Source organism: Nesoenas mayeri, assembly GCF_963082525.1.
Source record: "Nesoenas mayeri genome assembly, chromosome: 2".
NCBI lineage: Eukaryota > Metazoa > Chordata > Aves > Columbiformes > Columbidae > Nesoenas > Nesoenas mayeri.
In genome coordinates, this window is record NC_137543.1 from 152,422,193 (window position 1) to 152,444,297 (window position 22,105).

The 22,105-nt window shown below is 40.9% G+C and overlaps 1 protein-coding gene across 1 annotated transcript in view; it reads left to right on the forward strand.

Annotated features, from left to right (window-relative positions):
• Positions 1–22,105, forward strand: part of ADARB2 (adenosine deaminase RNA specific B2 (inactive)) — a gene marked incomplete at its 3' end in the record, with an annotated part of 311,631 nt that overhangs the window by 190,551 nt on the left and 98,975 nt on the right. Inside the window, exons 2-3 of the mRNA XM_080338601.1 lie at positions 9,953–10,039; positions 18,613–19,520. Of these exons, the coding sequence (XP_080194727.1) occupies positions 9,953–10,039; positions 18,613–19,520 (995 nt within the window). The remainder of the gene's footprint in view (positions 1–9,952; positions 10,040–18,612; positions 19,521–22,105) is intronic.

Consider the following 22,105-nt stretch of genomic DNA (forward strand, 5'->3'; position numbering starts at 1 on the left):
TTTAACAGCTCAGCCCCACCTTAAATTTTATGTACCCGAGTGGACTTCTGGTTTCAGAAAGTGGTAAAACCTTGCGAAATCAGGTAGGACAGCACAGAGCCTTGCATCTTCTGCACGCACAGTCCTGAGATGCAGTTGATAATAATGCCTGCATATGTGGCTACTTTGATTCCCTGGACCTTAGCTCTGCTGGTTCCAGGTATCCTTTTAAATACCTTTGCTAACTTCAGTGCTCTTACTTTGTCATAAACCACTCATGTTTCACATGGTCATAGTTCAATTAACAGGTTTAAATTACTGATGGGCAAACCAAAATAGGGCATTTTCATGTAGTAGTTTTCTGACCCAGCTTAGCTAAGTCTCCTTAGGTAGTGCAGACTTGCATATAGACAGAGCCTGATAAGAAATCAGCCTGTTCACCTTAACACCAGCCAAACTAGTTTCCCATGTGACTGAAGAAGCCCTTCAGTTTGCCTTAAATGCATAGACAGATTCTCTTGGATAATACTGTTTGACATGCAGCTGGCATACAATCAAATAGTCATACGGAGTGTTAAACTTGCAGATTTATTATGTGCTTTATTAATCTACTGGCCATTTTTACAGTCACCATTGCAAGACTTAGGCACACAGAGCTGAGCACTGATATTTCTTATGCAATCATTCTCTCTTGTACTTCTCCTGTTTCCTAAAGTGATAACATCCAATAAAGAGGAGGGGAAAAAAAAGGAGAAAAATGCTACCACAGTTCATAGAATGCAAAATAAAAATATTTCCAATATTACTGTTCAAATAACATAATAAGTTTACGAAGACGTGTTCTTTACACTGTCATCTCCAAGGCACAGCCAGATCAATTAGAAAATACATAATACAGTCCACTCCACAGGCAGAGATGCATATAAACTGATAACTCAAGACTTTTTATCTCTATGTGTCCTCAAGCAAGGCATCAAGAGAGAAAAACACTCTGAAACAAAATTATATAGTTTTATATTTAATTTTCCTGGTCTGAACTAGATTTCAGATTGATTTCTGTGAAATCTAATAGAGAACAACACACAGACACATTGCCTTTCTTATAAAGAAATTCATCAACCACCTTGCGTTTTTACTGACTTTTTACTAGAAGTAATAAGAAACTAATATTTCACAACACAACGTGTTTTATTCTGTAAATGGTGTTTCATGGTAAGAGCTTGGAGCGGGCTGTTATGGAGCACTGAAGTACAACCCCTGAGATTTGTCTACTCAAACACCTATTTACATTCGTATAGTGAAAATGCACCTAAAATCCACTACCTCTATTCTGGGAAAGGAGGAGAAGAGAGCTGCAGGACGTGCCACTGTGGAAAGAAATAATGTCCAAAATGCTGCTTACACTGGCTAAGGCCCATAATGTGATCAATTAAACATATCTCAGAGGAAATATCCTGTATCTCAAATGATATTAGATGGATCCATACAAATCACATACATGGCTTTATTGCTCGTGCTTTCTGCTTCCAAAGTGATAAAAGTTATTTTGACCTCAAAGTGAATGAGTGTGGCTGTATGCAGAGGCTCTGGTGGGATACAGGGTGGCAGAGTGGCCAGAGCAGAGGGCATGAACCTGCCACGGAGTGTTAGGGATTGGGTTGTCACTGGCAAAACATTTCACATCACTTCCCCAAACGCTTTCCAAGGGTAGCAGTTTAGGGTCAGTAAACAGCCAGAACAAGTTGCACAGAGGTAAAAGGATTAGTCCAGTTGCTAGCCCCCTATGCTACCTGATGTTTCACATTCAGCGTTCTCTTCAGTATCATAATACCATAAACTGTTATTGCTATATAATATAACTTCATTTAGAATAAGGGAATCATAGAACAATTTATGTTGGAATGGACCTTTAAAGGCCACTTAGTCCAACCCCTTCCCGTGAGCAGGGACACCTTCAACCAGATCAGGTTGCTCAGAGCCTCATCCAGCCTGGCCTGGGATGCCTTCAGGGATGAGGCATCAACCACCTCTCTCGGCAGCCTGGGCCAGTGTTTTCACCACGCTCAGTGTAAAAAATTTCTTCCTTATATCTAGTCTGAATCTGCCCTCTTTTAATTTAAAGCCATCTCCCCTTGTCCTATTGCAACAGGCCCTTTGAAAAAGTTTGTCCCCATCTTTCTCATAGCTTCCTTTTAAGCACTGAAATGCTGCAATGAGGTCTCCCTGGAGCCTTCTCTTCTCCAGGCTGAATGACTCCAGCTCTCTCAGCTTTTCTTCATAGGAGAGGTGTTCCATCCCTGTGATCATTCTTGTGGCCTCCTCTGGACCCTCCCTAACATGTTTGTGTCTTTTTCTGTACTGAAAGCTCCAGAGCTGGACACAGAACTCCAGGTGAGGTCTCAACAGAGCAGAGTAGAGGGTCAGAGTCACCTCTTTTGACCTCCTGGGCATGCTACTTTTGATGCAACCCAAGATACGATTTGCCTTCTTATTTGCAAGTACACATTGCTGGCTCATATCCAGCTTTTCATCCACCAGTACCCTCAAGTCCTTCTCCCCAGGGCCACTCTCAGTCCCTTCATCCCCCAGTCTGTACTGATACCAGGGGCTGCATGAACCCATCTGTAGGACCTTGCACTAGGTCTCATTGAACCTCTTGAGGTTCCCATGTACCCACTTTTTGAGCTTGTCCAGGTCCCTCTGGGTGGCATTGCACCCATTGGATGTCTCAACTGCACCACTCAGCTTGGTGTCATTTGTAAACTTGCTGAGAGTACACTCGACCCAACTGTCTGTGTCATTGATGAAGATATTAAATAGTACTGGTCCCAGTAAGGATCCTTGAGGTACAGTACTTGCCATCGATCTCCATCTGAACATTGAGCAGTTGACCACTAACCTCTGGATGTGAGCATCCAGCCAGTTCCTCATCCACTGAACAGTCAACACATCAAATTCATATCCCTCCAATTCAGAGAGAGGCATGTTGTGGCAGACCATGTCAAAGGCCTTACAGAAGTCCAGATAGACATGCATTGGTGTACAGAATCAATTTCAGACCTCTTGTCTTGGACAAAGATCTCATTTTGCTAAGTATAGAAGAACAGTGCAGAAAGATATTCTCTGCCCAAAGAACTAGATAAATAAGTGATGAAGGCAACAAGTAGATCTAGTTACAGCAGACCTCTGCACTTGGCAGGCCACAGCTGACTTCCATGCAAGGCACTGGAGCAGGTGCTTTTGTGCCTGGGTGCTGAACAGCTCATTGCCCTGTTTCAGAGGGAGACTTCATGGCCCTGGGTTCACAGCTCTAACTCAAAGCACAACCTGTCTCATGCAGCTGAAAACACTTTTCCTGAAACACTGACTATCCAAATGTTTCCCTGTTTTGTCTTCTTCTTGGATATTAGACAACAAAAATGTGTTCTGGTATTTCTTATCTTCATTTCAGGTCCCTGCTGAAGCAAAGAAAAAAACAGAAGTAATACTGAACATTTACCTTTTTTTTTAAATCCTAAATTAATTAATCTGAATATTTCCTTGTCTTTCTGCTTTTAAGGAAAATCTTCCAGGCAAAAATCTGATTTAACCAGAGGTTTTTTTCTCTCAGTATATTCCTTTGCTGCCTCCAAGAAAAGCTTTGCTTACAATTCCCATGAGGGCTGGGGTGGGATATCACTGCAAATGGATATCACTGCAAATGCCTTGGATTGAAAACCAATTATAAAAAGCAGATCTTTAGTAACTGTCCACCTCAGAGGATACACTCTCAAGGGTGCTAAGCAGCTTATCTATAGACAGGAACTGTCCCACATATTTTAACTCCTCAGTATCCTCCAGTACCCAGGCTCTTTTTCCCTCCTTGGGCTGCTCAGTTAGATATGCTGCTCCAGTTGTGTTGACTGACGGCTTTCAAGAGCTCATGATGCCAGTGAGTCTTCACCTTCAGGCCTCCCAATGTAGGAGTGAGAGAACAAAATGCAAACTGGGGAGGAATGAGCATGTGTTAATAGTACCTTGCAAATATATGCAGGCTTGAATTTATCCTGTGCAATGCAAGACACCAAACTGGAGCTCCTGCACCAGGCACATAGTCATGTCAAAGCCACTGTTTTGTCTGTAGAGAAACATGAGCCCTCTGAAGGTGTTTAGGGCAGCCACGCTTCTCACTTAAACACCACAGCTAGATAGATAGAGACCATCCTCCCAGCCCCACTGATACCGTGGTGGTCATTCAGAGGTGCCCCAGTACAGCTTTGTAAGAGTGGGGATAAAAGAGCATCACATAAAGCCTTCCAGCTTGCCTGGGAGGCAAAAAGCATTTGTGTGGTGATGCTGCAGCCCTGCATACTCAGTAAATCACGGCTCAATGGCTGGTTCTCGAATTCAGCTGCAAAGGCTGATTCTGACACCAAGCAAGTAAATCCCTATCTGGAAACTGGCTGCTTAAACTCAATGATGCAGCATGGTGGCTGTACAAGCCATAATTTAGAAGGCTGTGAACCTTTCCCAGTAAGTGCTGTGGTTTAAAGATATTGCTATTTTCCCCACAAATTTGCCATATTTTTCTTTTGAGTAAAGAATCCCCTCATCCTGTCAATCACTGTCAGCCCAAGCCTGAGCTGACTAAGATATGAGAAGGAAGAGAGGGAATCATCTCCTGATATGCAGTCTCTCTTCCCTCCCACTTCCAAAAAAAATCAAGGCTAACATAACTGTAAAAATGTAACTATTTGAATAGCTGCAAATACTGGTTTAGATAAATAAAAATAAAGCTTTTTCAAGAGGTTTTGCACCAACTTGACACTATTGCATCACAACTGACCCTTCTTGAGTAATTTCATACCATGCAAACCAAATCAATTACTTAGGACTGCATTGTGGTTTTGAAATAATACTATTAAAGAAACCTCTGACAAGTAAAGTAGCTTATGGTAATCAATTAGAATATGAGAATGAAATTAATTCAGTAAAACATTGCTAACGCTGATCTGGCAAACCATTGGTAGCCATCTGTCTAATCCTTCTTGTTTTCAGAAGTTGCTTTTTAAAAAAACAATTATTAATAGTGCTCATTAGCTGCCAAGCAAAAGAGCATGCCACAAGCTTCTGCTCAGAGATTAGCTAATATTAGTAAAAAATACTCACTTTTCAAAGTTTGAGCTAGAACCTGCTGCATGATCTCATGGCCAGGACAAGCTTTTCTAGTGCTTTCCACAGAGATCAGAGAGACTGGAAGGGATGGGCCCAAGGACAGGCACAACACCCTGCAGATGCCAACTGTTCCTACAGCCCTTCAGCAACAACAGCTCCTCAGCCTCCCCACTAGACAATCTATTCCAGTACTGCACTATCCTTACTGTTAGAAAGGGGGTTTTTTTTAATGTTCACTGTGAATTTTCCATTGTGTAATTTAAGTCCATTACTTCTAGTTGAGTTAATGCACATGGAATACAGTTTGCTTCTTTCTTCTATGCAGCAGCTTTTTATGTATTTGAAGACTGTTGTTATGACCCCACTCAGTCTGCTGTTCTCAAAGCTAAACAATTTGTCCAACATGTATAAGGCCTGATTTTTAAAAGTGTTGAGCTCCTGCCATTCCCATTGCTTTTATTCAGGTGATTGGGAGTGAAAGAACTTCAATATGTCTGATGATCAAGCCATATTGTCTGATGCCGTTTAAATACTGATAGGCATGAAGGGCACAAATGCTGTTTATAGCTGTGTATGTGTACTCTTGTCTTCACAATAAAAGCGTATTTATGGGACCCATGACCAGTCTTCTGACTGCACCCACAGGGCAAGAGTAACTTCACAAAAAGAGCAGATTTTAGTGAAAATGTGGCTGCCTTATATGCCAGGCTTTGCTGAATCCTTTGAACTACATCATCTTCTGATTTTCATGCAAAACATATCTTGGCTGATTTTTTTTTTTTTTAATTTGTTTAAATGATTTATATGGCTACTGTCAAAACAGTGTTAATGATTATTTTTAATGACTTGCTGTTGTTGGAAAATATATACTTAGAAGCATGGATTCAAATCCTTTTCCATTCAAAATAGAGGAGGGTGAGGTTTCTTCCTATAATGGTCTTCTCATCAGGAGAAATTGTGATTTTTGTGCTTAGACTACTGAAGCAGAGTTCCATTTGGCATCACTTGGAAGGGGTTTTTTTTATAGTGGATACAGAAGAAAATATGATGCTATTGTCTTGCAGTAGTGTTCCAGAGTGGCTAGAAATAAATCCCAGTATACCTGCTCTTTGTCTCTCAATTTCCATTGTAAATACAGCTTCCTTTGTGTCTGCATAGGCCCTCATGAAATCGCTCCTTCGTGTCATCAGAGGCTTGTGGTACAATCGTAATGCAAGCAATAATAGCTCCTTGTATTGGTTCTCATAAATATAGGGTTATGTACTCCGTCTTTCTGGATAAAACAGTTTTTGAAACGCATTGTTTTGTCCTCTTAGAATCTCTCTCATAGCCTTGAAAAATAATTTCCTCAGATAAATACAGATAACATTTACAAGTGTAAAGTAAAAAATAGCCACTCTGATTTTGGGCTACCTGACATTGATTGTTTTTTGGGGAAAAAAAAAATCTTAGTAGGAGAAGAGAGTGAGACCAAAAAAGGAAGCTTAAAAATTATTTCTCTGATAAATTGTATGGCTTTTTTGTATACAGCCATGTCCTTTATTCTTATTCATAATATTTCATCAAGCTGTTGGAAATAAGACTAATTGTGATGGACATTAAAATATACAGGGATCATAATGTATGAATACACAACTCTCCTTCCTAATCTTGTTCTGAAATGGTACATAAAAATAACTTTGAATTTCACCATTGACAATAAAGTTGAATTAGTGTTCTATGGTACATATATGGTATTAGGCCATAACATGCAAAAGACGGAAGTACACAATCATACCAATAAGTTTTATACCTAGAAAGATTATTTCTCTGCAAACACCTACATTTAATTACCTTGTTATCTATCTTCCCCTCCTCCATAGACTCAATAATTCATCTGTGCTACATGCACACTACAGCTCTTCTCTTCTTATATTGCTCACTCGAAACATTACCCTCCTCCTCCTTCCAGGCGCGTGCTAAATCTTCCATTGCTCAACCAGTGGATTTAAATATTCAATTCTAATGTTTATTGTCTGTATTGATTGAAGGATGTCCTGTTACTGGGGCCTGCCTGAGTTTAGTTGACACGAATCCATCCATTGCTGCTCTAAGAGTGCAGTAAATTTTACAGGCCATCCCATTTCTCGGCCACACAAAGCAACGGCATGAGCAAAGTCTTTGGGGACAGGTGGGAAACAGTAACAATGAAAGCTTAACGTGGCTTAAGGGTCCACTAAGGCAAAAGGAGAAACAATTTGACAAATTTTAAATCCACACTGTAAATATGGCCAGTTGCAAAATGGGTTGAGCTGAAAGATATATCATAGAATATTCCTTTACCTAATAATAGTGTAGCATAAAACTACATGGGTTTACTTTTTGATTGGTGGTAGGAGTAGGCATTAGTGACCTCAGCAGGAAAGCATGTGTCTTCATTGCTTGGTTAATGGATTCACTCTCTACAAGAGATAAATACGTTTTCTCAGTGAAGAAGCTTTAAGTATGGGTACGATATCCAGTGTCTTGAGGGTTAGTTGTGAAGGTCTGACAGCCATCAGTGTCAGGCACAGGCAGAGCACATCTTAGCTCCCTGCATCTCAATATCCAGACACAACAGTCATTGCTGGTGCTGAAGCCAAGGGCTTCCCTGATCCTACGTCTATCATCTGAAGCATTTCCCCTTCCAAATGTAGCCTTTGGATTCAGTCCCAAAAGCCTACGCTTTTTTTCGCATCAACCAAAGAAACTAGTTGACAAAGTCAGGAGTGAATAACAGCCTTTATCCTGATCACAACCCAACGATAGTGTCATACAGAGATAACACATTTCTCAGTGAACAACCTTAGCAAAAAGTGTCAAAGTATTCACTTGGGAAAAATCTTTTGGCTAAAGCATTCAGAAGTAGCTTCATTCTCCTGGTTTGTGACATAACTACAATCCCTTAATGAAATCGCAATTGAAGAAGGCTAATTTATACTCTAATTACATGTTGGTCTGGGCTGAAAGGTTTCTGGACAGAAAAAGGTTTTCTTCAGGCAGTCTTTTATTCTGCTTATTATATTTACTTAACAAAAAGCCATCAGCTTTTACCATGATTTCTCATAATAGAATTGAGCTGCGGTTTTACCTAGCTAAGGGCAAACATCTGCAGTCATTTTTGATAGATTCTGATAACGGTCTTTAACAAGAGCCAGGATTATTTGCAAATGTAGGAAGAAGCAATCTGAAAAGCTGACAAATGTGCTGCTGAAGATGCTTAGTTGCTCTTCAGCTGAAATGCCTTCCAGACCAGTGGTAGATTAGCAGCCAAGTAGTTTCAGGAAATTCAGAGAAAGAAAGTCGCCATGGAAATAATTTTTCCTGTGCCACCTGAAAGGAGACATTCTTGGTTTGGTTTTAATGCCTCTACCACAGGATGAAAGCCCAGCATTGTCCACAAAGTGCAGGATTCAGAGCATTTCACCTAACTGAGGCTTTCTAAACAGAGTAGTACTTTAGGAGAGCAACAAAGTCCTTCAAAGCTATGGATCGCCTTTGTAAGATGTATTTCTGTTTCTTCTGCTACCTAAAGTAGAGACTCTGGTAATCCTGCTCCCCAGCAAAGTACTCCTAGTTTGTCAGGAGGAGTTGAGCCTAAACAAACTAAATGGCAAACTGAATAAAGTAGTTAACAAACTAAATAAAGCAATATATCCCCATTCCTGGTGTTTGTGTTATCAGCAGCTTTTCTCTATAAATAAATCCTGAGACAAATATAGAAATCAGTATCAGTTCCCATTTTGCTGAAACTGCCCTGGTATCTAATGCAGAAGTTGATCATATCACTGGAAGTAAATGTCTGTGTCATTTACTGTCTGCAGGACAAACAGAAACAACAAGTAGAAGAAACTGCACTCAAAATAAAGGAGGCTGAGGGGAGACCTTCTCACTCTCTGCAACTGCCTGAAAGGAGGTTGCAGCATGGAGGGTGTTGGTCTCTTCTCCCAAGTAGCAAGTGATAGGACAAGAGGAAATGGCCTCAAGTTGCACCAGGGAAGGTTCAGATTGGATATTAGGAAAAAATTCTTCACAGAAAGGGTGGTCAGGCATTGGAACAGGCTGCCCAGGGCAGTGGTGGAGTCAACATCCCTGGAGATGCTTGAAAGACATGTAGATGAGGTTCTTAGAGACATGGTTTAGAGATGGACTTGGCAGTGTTAGATTAATGGTTGGACTCAAATATGTTAAAGGTCTTTTCCAACCAAAACTATTCTACGATTCTGTTATATTAATGTGAATAAGAAGGTTTTCATGTAGGATACATATTGTTTAGATAATAGATTCCTGTGCATACAATAAAGGTTTTGCAAAAACAATTTCTAGGATTAGAATACGTTGTAGTCTCTTGTACCATCAGCACTTGAGCTTTCTCTGAGACTTCTAGTTCAGCCTCTGTCAGGGAGAGGAAACAAGAGGAGGTGAGATGATGGTCTCATCTCTTAGAGCAGTTCTCATGTCCGTCCTCCCACAGCTGACAGCCTTCCCCATTCCCAGCTGGACCAGCTCAAGCCTCCCACATTCCCAGCTCTGCAGTGCTCAGGCACCATTGCTGGGAAGCACAGCCAAGGATCACTACATGGGGCAGAAACCAAGAGGGATGTGCTTCTGGTATTTCTACATGCCAGGTGAAATAAATGCATTGCAGTACTGTGAATTTTGGTCAGGCTATACAGTCAAGAAAAAACAAAAGGAAATGGATTTGCCAAGATGTTTTCACTGGACAAAAAGTGTAGAGTAGTTCAGAATGCACTGACAAAATACTGATTTTGTATATTTCTTTTTTTCTGTTTTCTTCTAGAAAAAGTAAGCATACTGTCAACCCTCATAGCACCCTTCAAGTACCTGAGTCCTGGCACAACCACCATGGAGGATGAAGACAATTTAAGTAAGCAGCCTCTTTTCTTTACAGACAGATGAATAATAAAGTTTAAAGATAAAAGCTCTGCAGTGTAGGGACAATTGTGAAAAGGAGGTGGATTTTCAAATATTGGCTGGCCATAAGGCCAGTCCTAATGTAAAATGCAAAATTCCCTGATGCTGAGTGCAAACACATTCTCCAGTCTCCAGTGAAGGAGGGGTTAATCTCAGCTCACCTTCCCACTTTCCCCTGCACAGACCTTAGTGAGGGGGGCTGTAAATAGTGTGCCACAAAAGCAAAGGAAAAACCTCTTACAAAAACAAAAGATTTATGGGACTGTGGAGCAATTATTCCTTTCCTGTTTATTTTACCTATTTTGCTCACTTGCTTTTCTCTCACTCCCTAAAAGACAGGATATTTTGGTGAAGTGTCTACCACTCAGTTTATATTTCCTTGGTTACAAAAGGACTTTTACAAGAGTAAGACTGCAGGAACAAGCCTTCTACTTGAAAAACTGTTTTCTCTTTTACTTTTGTGATATGACCTGGGGGAAGGGGTGGGGGAGAGAAAAAAAGGCCAATTGAGAAAATATTATTAACTAGGCTTAAATGAACTAGATGCAACCCAAAAACTAGCTATTGGATTACTGGATTCTCTTGGGCCCTTGCACCTGAGCAAAGTCACTGATACTCCCTCTACTGTGACTGCAGAGCCAGAGGAAAGTAGTGCTGGGTTTGAAGGAGTTGTAAAATCTTCAAAACACCAAGAAATCTGGGAGTGTGCAATTAGAACTGAATAATCCTCAGGAAGCTCTCCCACTTTTCACCTAGAAGCAATTATTATGTGTTATTCAGCCCTGCTTACTGTAATGCATCTTGAATCATTAAAAAAAAAGGGAGGGAAGCATTCCGAACCAAATGAGCAACCCTGTGAGTTTTAGTATCACCTACCAGATGGGTTTCTTTTCCAGCCAGACACGAACTGTCTTGTTGCCCTATTAGAGTCAGTGGGTAGGAGGGATGTTGTTGTTTGGGGTTTTTTTTGCTATTGTTGCTAATCTGCCTTGGTTTGATCATGGTGCGGCACCAGGGGAATAGCTGTTGAAGGAGCACATCCCTCTATTTTCTGCTGCTGGGTATCACATGAACATCACATCACTGTGATGCACAGAGAACGGCAGGTTTTTACATATGTTAGCAAAGCCAAAAAAAAAAAAAAAAAAATCCTGAAAATCATTCAAAATTGATCCCAGGGAGGCTACATTTTCAGGAAGAGATGTGAGAAGTACACACAGGAAACATATTATGCACATGATGAGCTTGTGCAGGCACCTCCTGGGTGATGTTTCCCAAATGTGCTACTTAGTTATTTTTAGGTAATGTAGGAAGTTTGTACAAGCCAAACACTGTAACACCATTTTCTTATTGCTACTGTAATGCCAAGGCTGCTTCATGTCTGTGCTGGCTTTAAAATAGCTCATATGGACTGGGTAAGCTGTGTTTTCTGAAAGAGAAATAGCAGATTTCACTGTTTTCGAGGACACCTTGCCTAGCTCTCTCTCAGGTCAAACATACACTCCAGTAATAAAGATAGCAATTTTTTTCTTGGCATATACAACACATTTTTAGGTGTTACTATTAGAATTTAAAAAAATATAAATAAATAAATAAATAAAAATCAGCCATATTTCAGTGTTTGCTTCTAGTATAGTGGTATAAATCCCACTAATTTCTATGGCACACCTCTACCTCTGTAGTAATTTGTCATTTTAAAGAACTTCAGTGATTTGCTTTGAACGAGCAGAAGAACTTTCTCTGTGTTAACCGTTTAACAGCAGCCTAAGAGAATGCTAGCAAGGCAGAAGAGTGGCTTGCTTATCCTTCTAGTTTTATGATCACTGAGTATCCTGTGAGAGTGCACCTCCTCAGACTGTCCTGTATCGACAGACAGAGTCCCACTAGCTGAAACCCATTTGAATCCCATTTCACATTCCTTTAGGCCTCTTTTACCAAGGGGCTGTGGTTTAACCTCAGCCAGCAACTAAACACCACACAGCTACTCACTCACTACCCCCACCCAGCAGGATGGGGGAAGAGAATTGCATCAGCAAAAGTGAGAAAACTTGTGGTTTGAAATAAAAACAGTTTGATAATTGAAATAGTACAATAATACTAATAATACTAATACCAATAATCATAAATTGCAAAGAAAATGAAAAAATAACGGAGAGATAAACAAAACCCAAGAAAGATGAGCGATGCAAATGAAAGCAGTTGCTCACCACTGGTAGCAGAGGATGGTTGAGATCCATGCCAGGTTAACCACACAGGCATTTTCAACGGGTCATTAGCATATAGACACTATTATTGTGGTTTATGATCCATGAACTAATACTAAGAAAATGTATCGAAGGCACTAGTCACCTTTGGAATCACAATTTGGATAAACTAATCATCAGTCTCTGATGAACACCTTATTTTGAACATGTGAGAAGAAGCCCACCTTATTCATTCCCAGAAGTCAAAGTTAGCTGAGAATGTAAGAAATGTCAGACAGGATTAGAAATTGTAAGCTTGGTTCTGTACACTGTTTTCAATATATGCTGTTAGTGATGCATTGAGAAGAAGGAAATTTAAATGGTGATCTTCCCCTTGGTGTATCTTTCTAGTATCCAGCAAGAAATTTACTCAGCTAGATTTTGCACCTGAGTCATCATATTTCTTAGATGTTGACAGACCTGTCTAGTTCTGTTCAGAGCCCACTGATACTTCTGATCTCAACAACAGCCAGGAACAGGTTGTTCAGTTATTTAGTGTATTGTCAAAAAGTATACCTTTTATTGCTTCAAGCCTGCTGTCTCTAGCACTTGGATTGCATGAAACAATGAATAATCATTCCCTGTTCACTGCCTGCCTGCCTTTCATGATGCTACAGACCTCTCCGAGTCCCTGGTCTTTGATTGTTCCATCCACACTATGCCATGGCCTCAAGGCATCACCAGACACACATACTTGAAAATCTGGAGTGTAACTCAAGCAGGACCTGTGATTCGTGGGGATCTCACTGCGCAATGCTGCCATATGCATAACCTCAGTGCAGCATCCTTCTACAGGTGTATACCTCTCCCCAGTACCTGCAGAGGCAGCTGATGGTTATGGTCCCCAAAAAAAGGATTTCAGCCACTGCAGCAGTCTTGTAGGATGAATCCCAGCCCCTCAGTCAGTGTATTTAAACATGTTCAGTTATGAGCGGTTTGGTCAAATTCCTCCTTGGGCAGTATAAGGCACCAGAGCTTTTGATGGCACAGTGTGAGGTACAGCAGGGACCCTGCCTCTCAGAGGTCAGTGAATATCCCCTTCCAGCAGTCTGAGTCCCAGGCAGCTCCACACGGAATCAAATTCCCTGGTTTTGTTTTCAAAACTGTGTCTGTTGCCATTGTTTGGATTTCTCTCATGCTTAAAGCTAAGCCATTGTCTGGTTCTGATTCAGGAAAGCTTGTACTTAGATCTGTTTCTGCTATAAGCTGGCCATGTTTTTTGTTGCGTGCCCTTATTTGCTAACTTGGACAGAGAGCATCGGAGTCAGTATCATCTAAGTCACGTCATTAGCTCATCTGAATAATTTCCCTAATTGGCAAGAGCTGTACTAGATATGCCTTCATTTCATAATTATTTCAGATAATAAGGTGGGCAAAGTTGAGTATCTTCCTTCTGGATCAGCTGAAGGCAATGGCAATCACCTTTCACAAATTTTCCGTCTTCATTTTAAGCAAAGTCCTGTACCTTTTTTCACAGATAATGTTTCCTGTCACTCTGCTGTGTTACACATCAGTAAAGTCTAATTACATTGTTTTAAACAGCCAGAACCCTGTGAGCTGGCAGGGAGGGTTCAGCAGCAATTGAAAGATCATGGCAAGTTTCCTTTCAGTAGGCTACTTTTGTGAAGGTTTACAAATACATACCTGTGTTTTTTCATTTAAGAGAGGAAGGAGTGATTTCTGTTGCTAGCCACAAGTTTATTATTCTAAAGTCAAGAGCACAAACCTAAAAATCCCAGCAGAAGAGTTCCTAATCCTCCTTTGTGGATGCAATAAGGTTATGAAAATGCCATCTTGCTCGCAAGAGGAGACTGCCCTACATTGCATTTGCTGTAGTTGCTGACCTTGGACAAAGGTACCATGGCTCTAGCTCCTGGGTTCTTACCTATTGCTTCTGATTTCAAACGTTTCACTTTCAAGTATGCCAGGAATTATGGAGGTCAATCCTTCTAACCTCTGCAGTTGATGTAGTGTAGATAGCTAGCAAAAATGTGCTCTACATAAGCAGGTCAAACAGGGGCTAGATATTGAAATGCAGAAAAATAAAAATTAAGTCCTGCCTGTATTGTTGAAAATGCATTGTTAACAATCTAGTGTTTACTAAACATTTCTAAAAACAGAAACTTTCTGTGTCGGAGATATCAGTTAAATCAGAAGTTTGCTCTACTACAGAGATTGCGAATTCTTTCTTTCAGTATCATAGCTTTTCAATAATATACTGCCCCTTGTAATTCAATATTAAGGACGCCAGCCAAAATGAAGATGCCACCTACCATCTCTCCATTCCTGTCCTCCCTGAAAGGTGGCTTGGCAGCAGAATAACCTTCAACAGGAACAATATTATCTCTTCAAATGTAGCGTGGAGTATCGGATGGCTAGTTCTGCAGAGCCCTTATGACCCAGAGACATAGGCAGTGTCATTATTAGTGATGCATTATAGTTCTGTAAAGCTCTTGATGAGGCAGACTCTCTAGGTTAACTCTACTGTGCATAATGACCAAAAGGAGAAAAACATGAAAGAGCAGACAGAAGATTGAGGAATAGTGCATAAATAAATATATTTCTTTAACTGCTTTCCTCTCTCTCATTCAATTACTGAAGCAAATACAAGATTGCAATGTCTCCTCTTGCTTGTGAAACTGCAAAAATCAATGCATGAAGTTACCTGAGGAGATAGTGCAGTGCAGAGGTGGGTTTTTTTAAGAAATCTTACACAATAAATTAGAAACTGTTGTCAAAGATTGTAATATTTTTCTTCCTCCTTTTTTTAAACCCCCGCCCCTTACAATTTTATTATTCTCCAACCTTTCATCATAGGAGAACTGTTTTGTTTTTTTTTTCCAAACGTAGAGAATGTGTTGTGGAAACTCAAGACTAAAGACATTACGAGAGATAACAGGACTGAAAATGATTCACAGTTTTGCATTTTCCCTGTGTGCATCCTCTGACTTACCCCCTTCCTTTTAGTGCTCTTCATTTCTAAAATTGCTCATGATTGTTCTATTACAGCTGCTTACGGTATTTATCTTATGTAGTTTGGTGTCATTTGCCTGCTTTGTCTGATTTTCACAATAGAAGTACATGTGCCACCATTAGAGAGGTAATCTTATGTCTGCTACACAGAGGTCTCATAAAAGACACATTTGAAAGACCTCCTGTTTCAAAGATACCTGAAAGTATAAAGCAATTTCACATTGCCCAGTGGCTGTCAGGTATCACACAAGTCCATCAGGCTCACAGGCTTTCTGAGGCACTCAGTGAATTCAAGCTGCCTCTGATTTACATGCCATGATGACCTGTGGCCTGCTGCAGCTCCCACTGAGGTCTCTGAAGAACTGAGATATGTCCTGGTGTGTCAGGATCAGGTTCTCTAGAAATCTGTTTGAGTGTAAGGAAACTTCCATGGATTTCCTTCACTGTCCCTAGGCAGAAATATACCATAAATGCAGACACGTCACCATCATGCACACCTGATGTTGTGCATGTATCCTTTGCGCCTGATCTCTGGAAGTTTTACATTTGCATCACTGCAATTTTTTAACTACATCAGTGCAAACTCCTTCTTGGCCAAAACCCAGACTAGAAAATTTCACAGACACAAAGTAAGGCAAACAAGTAATGTTTATTTTGTGTTGTCATGTTTTTAATTAGCCACCGTATTAGTGAGGGTGATTAAGTTAAGATGCTAAGGTCACACATTCATGTTCACAAGTCTGTGGTTCTCTGACTATGAAAGAAAAAACAGCTGGAATAAGACAATATGAATTATAAATACAAATAACTCCTTGAGTTTTCTTATTCAGTGGTGCATAATCAATACAAATTCTTTTCAAACCTGAACATAGTGTGAAGCAAGAGCTATCTTTCTTTTCATGCTTCCTGGCTACAATATCATTATGTTCTATAATTGGGTCTGTAAAAACCTATTAGGTAAGGTGAGAAAGGAGTTGTGAAAATCAGAACTGAACCTGCTTCCTGCTAAAAAGTATGTCTGAGTCAAAATATTTCACCTTTATTTAAAAAAAATCATGCAACCAAAGAGACGTATTCAGAGGGTGATGGAACCATGAGAAACGATCATGGTGGAAAATGGCTGGGCAAAGCCACTGACAATGGAAATAGAGCAAAGGTAAAGTTGGCATCTCCTTACCCCTCAGATCAGAGCTTCCATAAATAGAATTGTGAGCTCAGTTAGAAAAGACCACATTATCCTTGTGTTTTAGTTAACCTGACCTTTTAAATGCCTTATTTCCAGAGAGGCTGGTTTAAAGATGCCACATTTTATGCAACTGAATGGCATATGATGAAACTTTTCTTTTTCTATCATGTATTCCTTCTTCTTTCCTTCCTCACCTGTCTTAATTATTTCCCCTTAGCCTTAGAAAATAAAAATTAACTAGTCACTAAAACCTTAATTTGTTAGTTCAAGTTCTGTCTTGGCAAAGCAGTGCAGCACACAGCTCTGCAAGTAACTTTGGTGAGGCACAGACACAGGCTGGAAGTTCAACAGGTGCCAAAGGGTTTTCAGGACAGGGAGCCTAAAGCCTCAGTCCTGCGGATGGGCCCTCACACATGAAATTGAGATATAATTTTTACTCACGTCCAGGCTGTGAGCTGCTTTCTGTGGAACAACTTGCGTGAGTGCAGACTTATTGCTCTGATGGGGAAACAGTATTTTGATATTTAATACAAGTGCAACCTGTTGGGATATAAAGGAGGTTTTAAATCATCATAGCTGGTTCCACATAGTTCTCTGCAGGTTCCTGTGTATCTGTCAGCCCAGCCTAATCCTGGGCTGCAGCAAAGATACACGGCTCCACCAGAAGCTCTGGATGCATAGCCAGCTGCTCACCCCTCACCTGCTTGCAGCCAGGTTGTACCATGGGGTAGAGAGGAATCCGGATATGGCCATGGCCCCACAGAAAGTGGGAGGACCATTCTCTGGGCTCTAAGGACCACAGGGACCTTCTCTATGCTTGGGACTCACACGTCCTGCACAGGTGGCATGCCGGTGTCTGACAGTATCAAACCATGGGAAAAGTTCCACGCTCGGCGCTGGCTGGGATGCAGCCGGCAGCCAGGCAGGGCTGGTGCTTGGAAAGGCATCAGGTGCATCGCTCCAGGGGCAGGTTGTTTCACAGCTTGGTTACACTCATGTTTACTTCCTCAACCTGTCTCTGCTGCAAGCAACGCACAGGACTGAAGGATGTATCAGAGGTGCAATACATCTAAACAAACCCATCAGAAATGGCAGAAATTTTATAGAATGTTTATTTAGACAGCAGCACATTTTCTGTCCCATGCAGGACATCAGTGAGATGAATTTCTATTCTCAGGCATGCATCTGCTGTAGCGAAGAGTTCTGCCTCCCAGCACAGGCGTTGCACAATCATGGTCCAGAGCAACGTGTGATTCATTGACTCAGCCACAACAGAGTGCTCCTTCCATAGCTCCCCACTGCCATTTTATTTCCTTCCTGGCACTCCTGGCAGTCACTCTTTCCCATTGTTTTGCTTCGACACAGATCATTCTTTACATTAGTAATTACTCCTGTAATGATGCTCTGGCTTTTCCTAGTCTCATTTAGATTTATCTAGAATTTTTGCAATGTTAGTTGTTGCTGATGCAGGAGCTAAGAGTGTCTTCAACTGAATTTGACAGAAAGACTCTCACTTATTAAACTGGAATCTGAGTCCAGACCAAATTATTGTTTCAAATGCTAGAAAATTCTGTCAGATCATTTCTTAGGCTGAATTTGTGATACTGGTGACACAACAGCCTATGGTGCAAGCAGAGCCAATTGCAAATAAATTATTCAATGCATTTGCCCATTTTTCTGTTTGTGAATCATTTGTGAATCATCTCTGATTTCTAATAATGTGTTCATAAGCATTCACCCACATGGATTATAGAACAAATCTCAGCCTAAGGGAACTTTTTTACTAGTAATTATCTAGTGTGAATGCAGTAGTTCATTTAAGTCACATGGCATCAGTTATGCTTCATCTTTGAATGATGTAATCTTTTTTTAAAACAGGAGGCTATTGGCTGATATGAGTAGAACTTTAGGGATGAGTAAACATTCAGGACATGGAGAAAATCTGTGCTATAAATAATAAACCAATCATTATACAGATATTTGAGGAAAACCCCAAAAAGGGCTGAGCAAGGATATCTATAATTAACTTTTTTTTCTCTTTTGGCTATTCTGCCAGCCCGAGGCATAATGTCAGCTACCATGATGACAACTGTAATGTGAGTTTTTTTCTTTCTTTTCTGATAGGTACCAGCAGTGCAGAAGTAAAGGAAAATCGAAACATTGGCAACCTGGAGGATCATCCAATATCCTCTAATGAGAGGGCAAGAGGGGGAACACCTAGCAGTAAAAGAAAAAGACCCTTAGAGGAAGGCAATAATGGCCATTTCTGCAAACTCCAGCTCATTTGGAAAAAAGTCTCGTGGTCAGTGACGCCAAAGAATGCTCTGGTTCAGCTACATGAACTTAAACCAGGTTTACAATATAAAATGGTTTCCCAGACAGGTCCGGTGCATGCTCCAGTCTTTGCTGTTGCTGTGGAAGTAAATGGACTTACATTTGAAGGCACAGGGCCCACAAAAAAGAAAGCCAAAATGCGTGCTGCGGAGCTAGCTCTGAAGTCATTCGTTCAGTTCCCCAACGCCTGCCAAGCTCACTTTGCCATGGGGAACTGCATCAACCCATCCACGGACTTTACTTCTGATCAGGCAGACTTTCCAGATACTCTGTTCAAGGAGTTTGAACCATCTACACACAACGAGGACTTTTCAGTCTATAACCCCGTTAATAACGAATTACTTTCCACTGCTTATCGACACGGGCGCTTACTCTGCCATACACTGGACTTAATGGGCCACAGTAAGCAAAACAAGCACAAGTTGGCATCCAAAGCGGAGAGCGAGAAGAACCCAGTGGTGTTGCTAAATGAGCTGCGGTCAGGCCTGCGGTACGTCTGCCTGTCGGAGACTGTGGAGAAGCAGCACAGCAAGAGTTTTGTGATGGCGGTGAGAGTGGATGGGAAAACATTTGAAGGCTCAGGACGCAGCAAGAAGCTGGCCAAGGGTCAAGCAGCACAGGCAGCCCTGCAGGCACTCTTTAACATTCGGCTGCCCAGCCACATTCCCAGCAGAAGTAAATGTCACCATTTGCCACAGGTGAGAGCTCCTGAGTAGCCACCACCATGTTGGAGGAACTCCTCCATGAATGGAATCAGTGTTGCTGTAACTGTTGTTCTGCCAGGTGGTTCGTGTGATGCTACAGCAAGCGCCATAGCACTTTTCTCATAACAAGAGCCAGATGCCACAGGCAAAGCTTGAAAATCATATCCTGAAATCAACTGATACAATTTTCAGAGGAGACATAGATGAGAAGGCAAAATGTAGGGGGAAATACCAACATCTCAATTTGCTAGAGAGAATGATAACATTGACACAGGCAGAAAAAATCAGGTCATTCTGTGGTTCTGCATCTTTTTTGACAGAAAGCAGCCCATAAAGAACAACCCATATCCTCCTTTTAGAGTCGTTATTTTTTAACGAGGACAGTGCCATTCAGAGGAGACAGCAATGACAATGAATGTGCTTGTGTCAGAGCAAACTCTCCAGACAATTCTGCCACTAGAAAAGTTAAGGATATTTGTTTATTATAGGGTTACTTTTTGGGCTGGTTTTTTTTTTGTTTTAAAATATTCCTCCAACAGCATGAGGGATAGTGCAAGTTCTGGAATTTTCCTGGAATACATATAGAGGTTACTCCTGTATTAATGCAGAAAATATAGATCTGAGGGTGCATACTTAGCACATCAAAATATCATATTTGGTCAAATGCCAAAGGCTATCCTAGCGTTACTCAGAGTTGTGTCATTTTTCTAAGTTCAAAGAAAGGCAGGATTAGTAGCAATTGTCATTAACATTAGTAAAGACATTCAGGAGATGTTCAAGGAGTTTGATAAGAGTTGAATCCTTTAGGTGACATGATTTCATGCAGGACACAGGAATTATATTTGGTGACCCAGAAGTTTCTTTCCTATGTTTCCAAAAAGGAAACATGAGAAATGTAACAAAGTCTAAAATACATCATAATCCTCCACTTCTTACTTTTAATTCTGTTTTGTTTACTCCATGAGCCAGAGGGATAATAACGTACTTTAATAATAGCAGCGATCTTCACTTGGCAGTCATTTTGGAAGCCTTGGCCAGCATCACAGTTCCATCCTCCCAGTACTCCTCTGAAGTACAGACAATTTAAAATGAGAAATCTATGCTGTTTGCAGCCTGAATTAATTCTGTTAAAAAGCAGTTTGTTTTAATGAACATGCCTATCCAGGAAGACCTTATTGCAGCCTTTCAGTACTTAAAAGGCACCTATAAGAAAGATGGGGACAAACATTTTGGCAGGGCATGTTGTGACAGCACCAGGGATGATGGTTTTAAACTAAAAGAGGGGAGACTCAAGCTAGACATAAGGAAGAAATTTTTTACAATGAGAGTGGTAAAAAACTGACACAGGTTGCCCAGAGAGGCCGTCAATGCCCCATCCCTAGAGACATTCCAGGCCAGGCTGGATAGGGCTCTGAGCAACCTGATCTTATTAAAGATGTCCCTGCTCATTACAGGGGGTGTTGGACTGGATGACTTGTACAGGTCCCTTCCAACTCAAACTATTCTATGATTCTGTGATCCTTCCCCATGGAAACCTAGCACTTGGATATAAGGAGGAATCTCTAGTTCTGTCCTGCTGGCTGCTTTGCTGCCCTCAGTGAACTTTGCTGGGTGGTTTGGCAGGTAAATGCCATGCATTCATTGACTGATGGTTTGTCGTGTTCTGAAACTGTACCACAAGTATTGTTGTCTCAGTTCCTGAGCTCTCAAAATATTCCCTGTTTTCTTGGCTTCATGATCATCTTCTGCCTGAATATTACTTCTTGTCTGAGTCTCCAGTTGTTCACTAGGTGACAAATTCTTCAGTGTATATTGCCTTTTTATGGCGCTTTTTCCTTTCTCTAGACTTCTGACCTCCTTTTCTTCTTCTCCTCACTGTTCTGGAAGTATAAATGTCAGTGAAAAGGTGTCACTGAACTTTCTCTGTCTTTTTTTTTTTTGAGTGGTTATGTATTGTCCAACTAAAAGATTACTCACACACTTTTAATGTCAGTATTCAGCAGATTGAGAGATAAACCTTAACACTGATTTCTGCTGACCTCCTTACTAGCTGCTCTTGTCAACAGACATATCAGCTGTAACAAAAAACCTGAGTTTGTGTTATTCACCTAAGTCATAACCCAACTTCCACTGAAACCAAGAGACCCATTTCCACTGAATTCAGATGGCCTGTGGCTTAAGCATTAAATCCAGAAGCATCTTTCCTTGTTCTCACTGTGTTATGCAGTGACTGTCTTTGCTCACTGCTTCAGTCAGCCCATCTGGCTGTTTGGTCAGAGGTGGGAACTGCACTGAGGAGACTGTAGTTCTCATTGAGCTGTGGTCAGAGCCAACTGCTCCAAAAGTTGTTTCAGCTGCTTTTTCTCTCCCTGACCTTCTGCAAATCACATTTTCAAGTACATTTTAAACCAACTTTTCAAAGCTATTCCTACTTAGTAGGCTCAGCTTGGTTTGTGTCAAAAAGTGTTTAAAAGCAGGAGAGCACCTTGAAACCCAAACAGCTTATTGATAGAATTTGAAATATTATGGATGTTTGACTTCTTGACAGAATAAGGACTAACTATTGTGCTATCCAACCA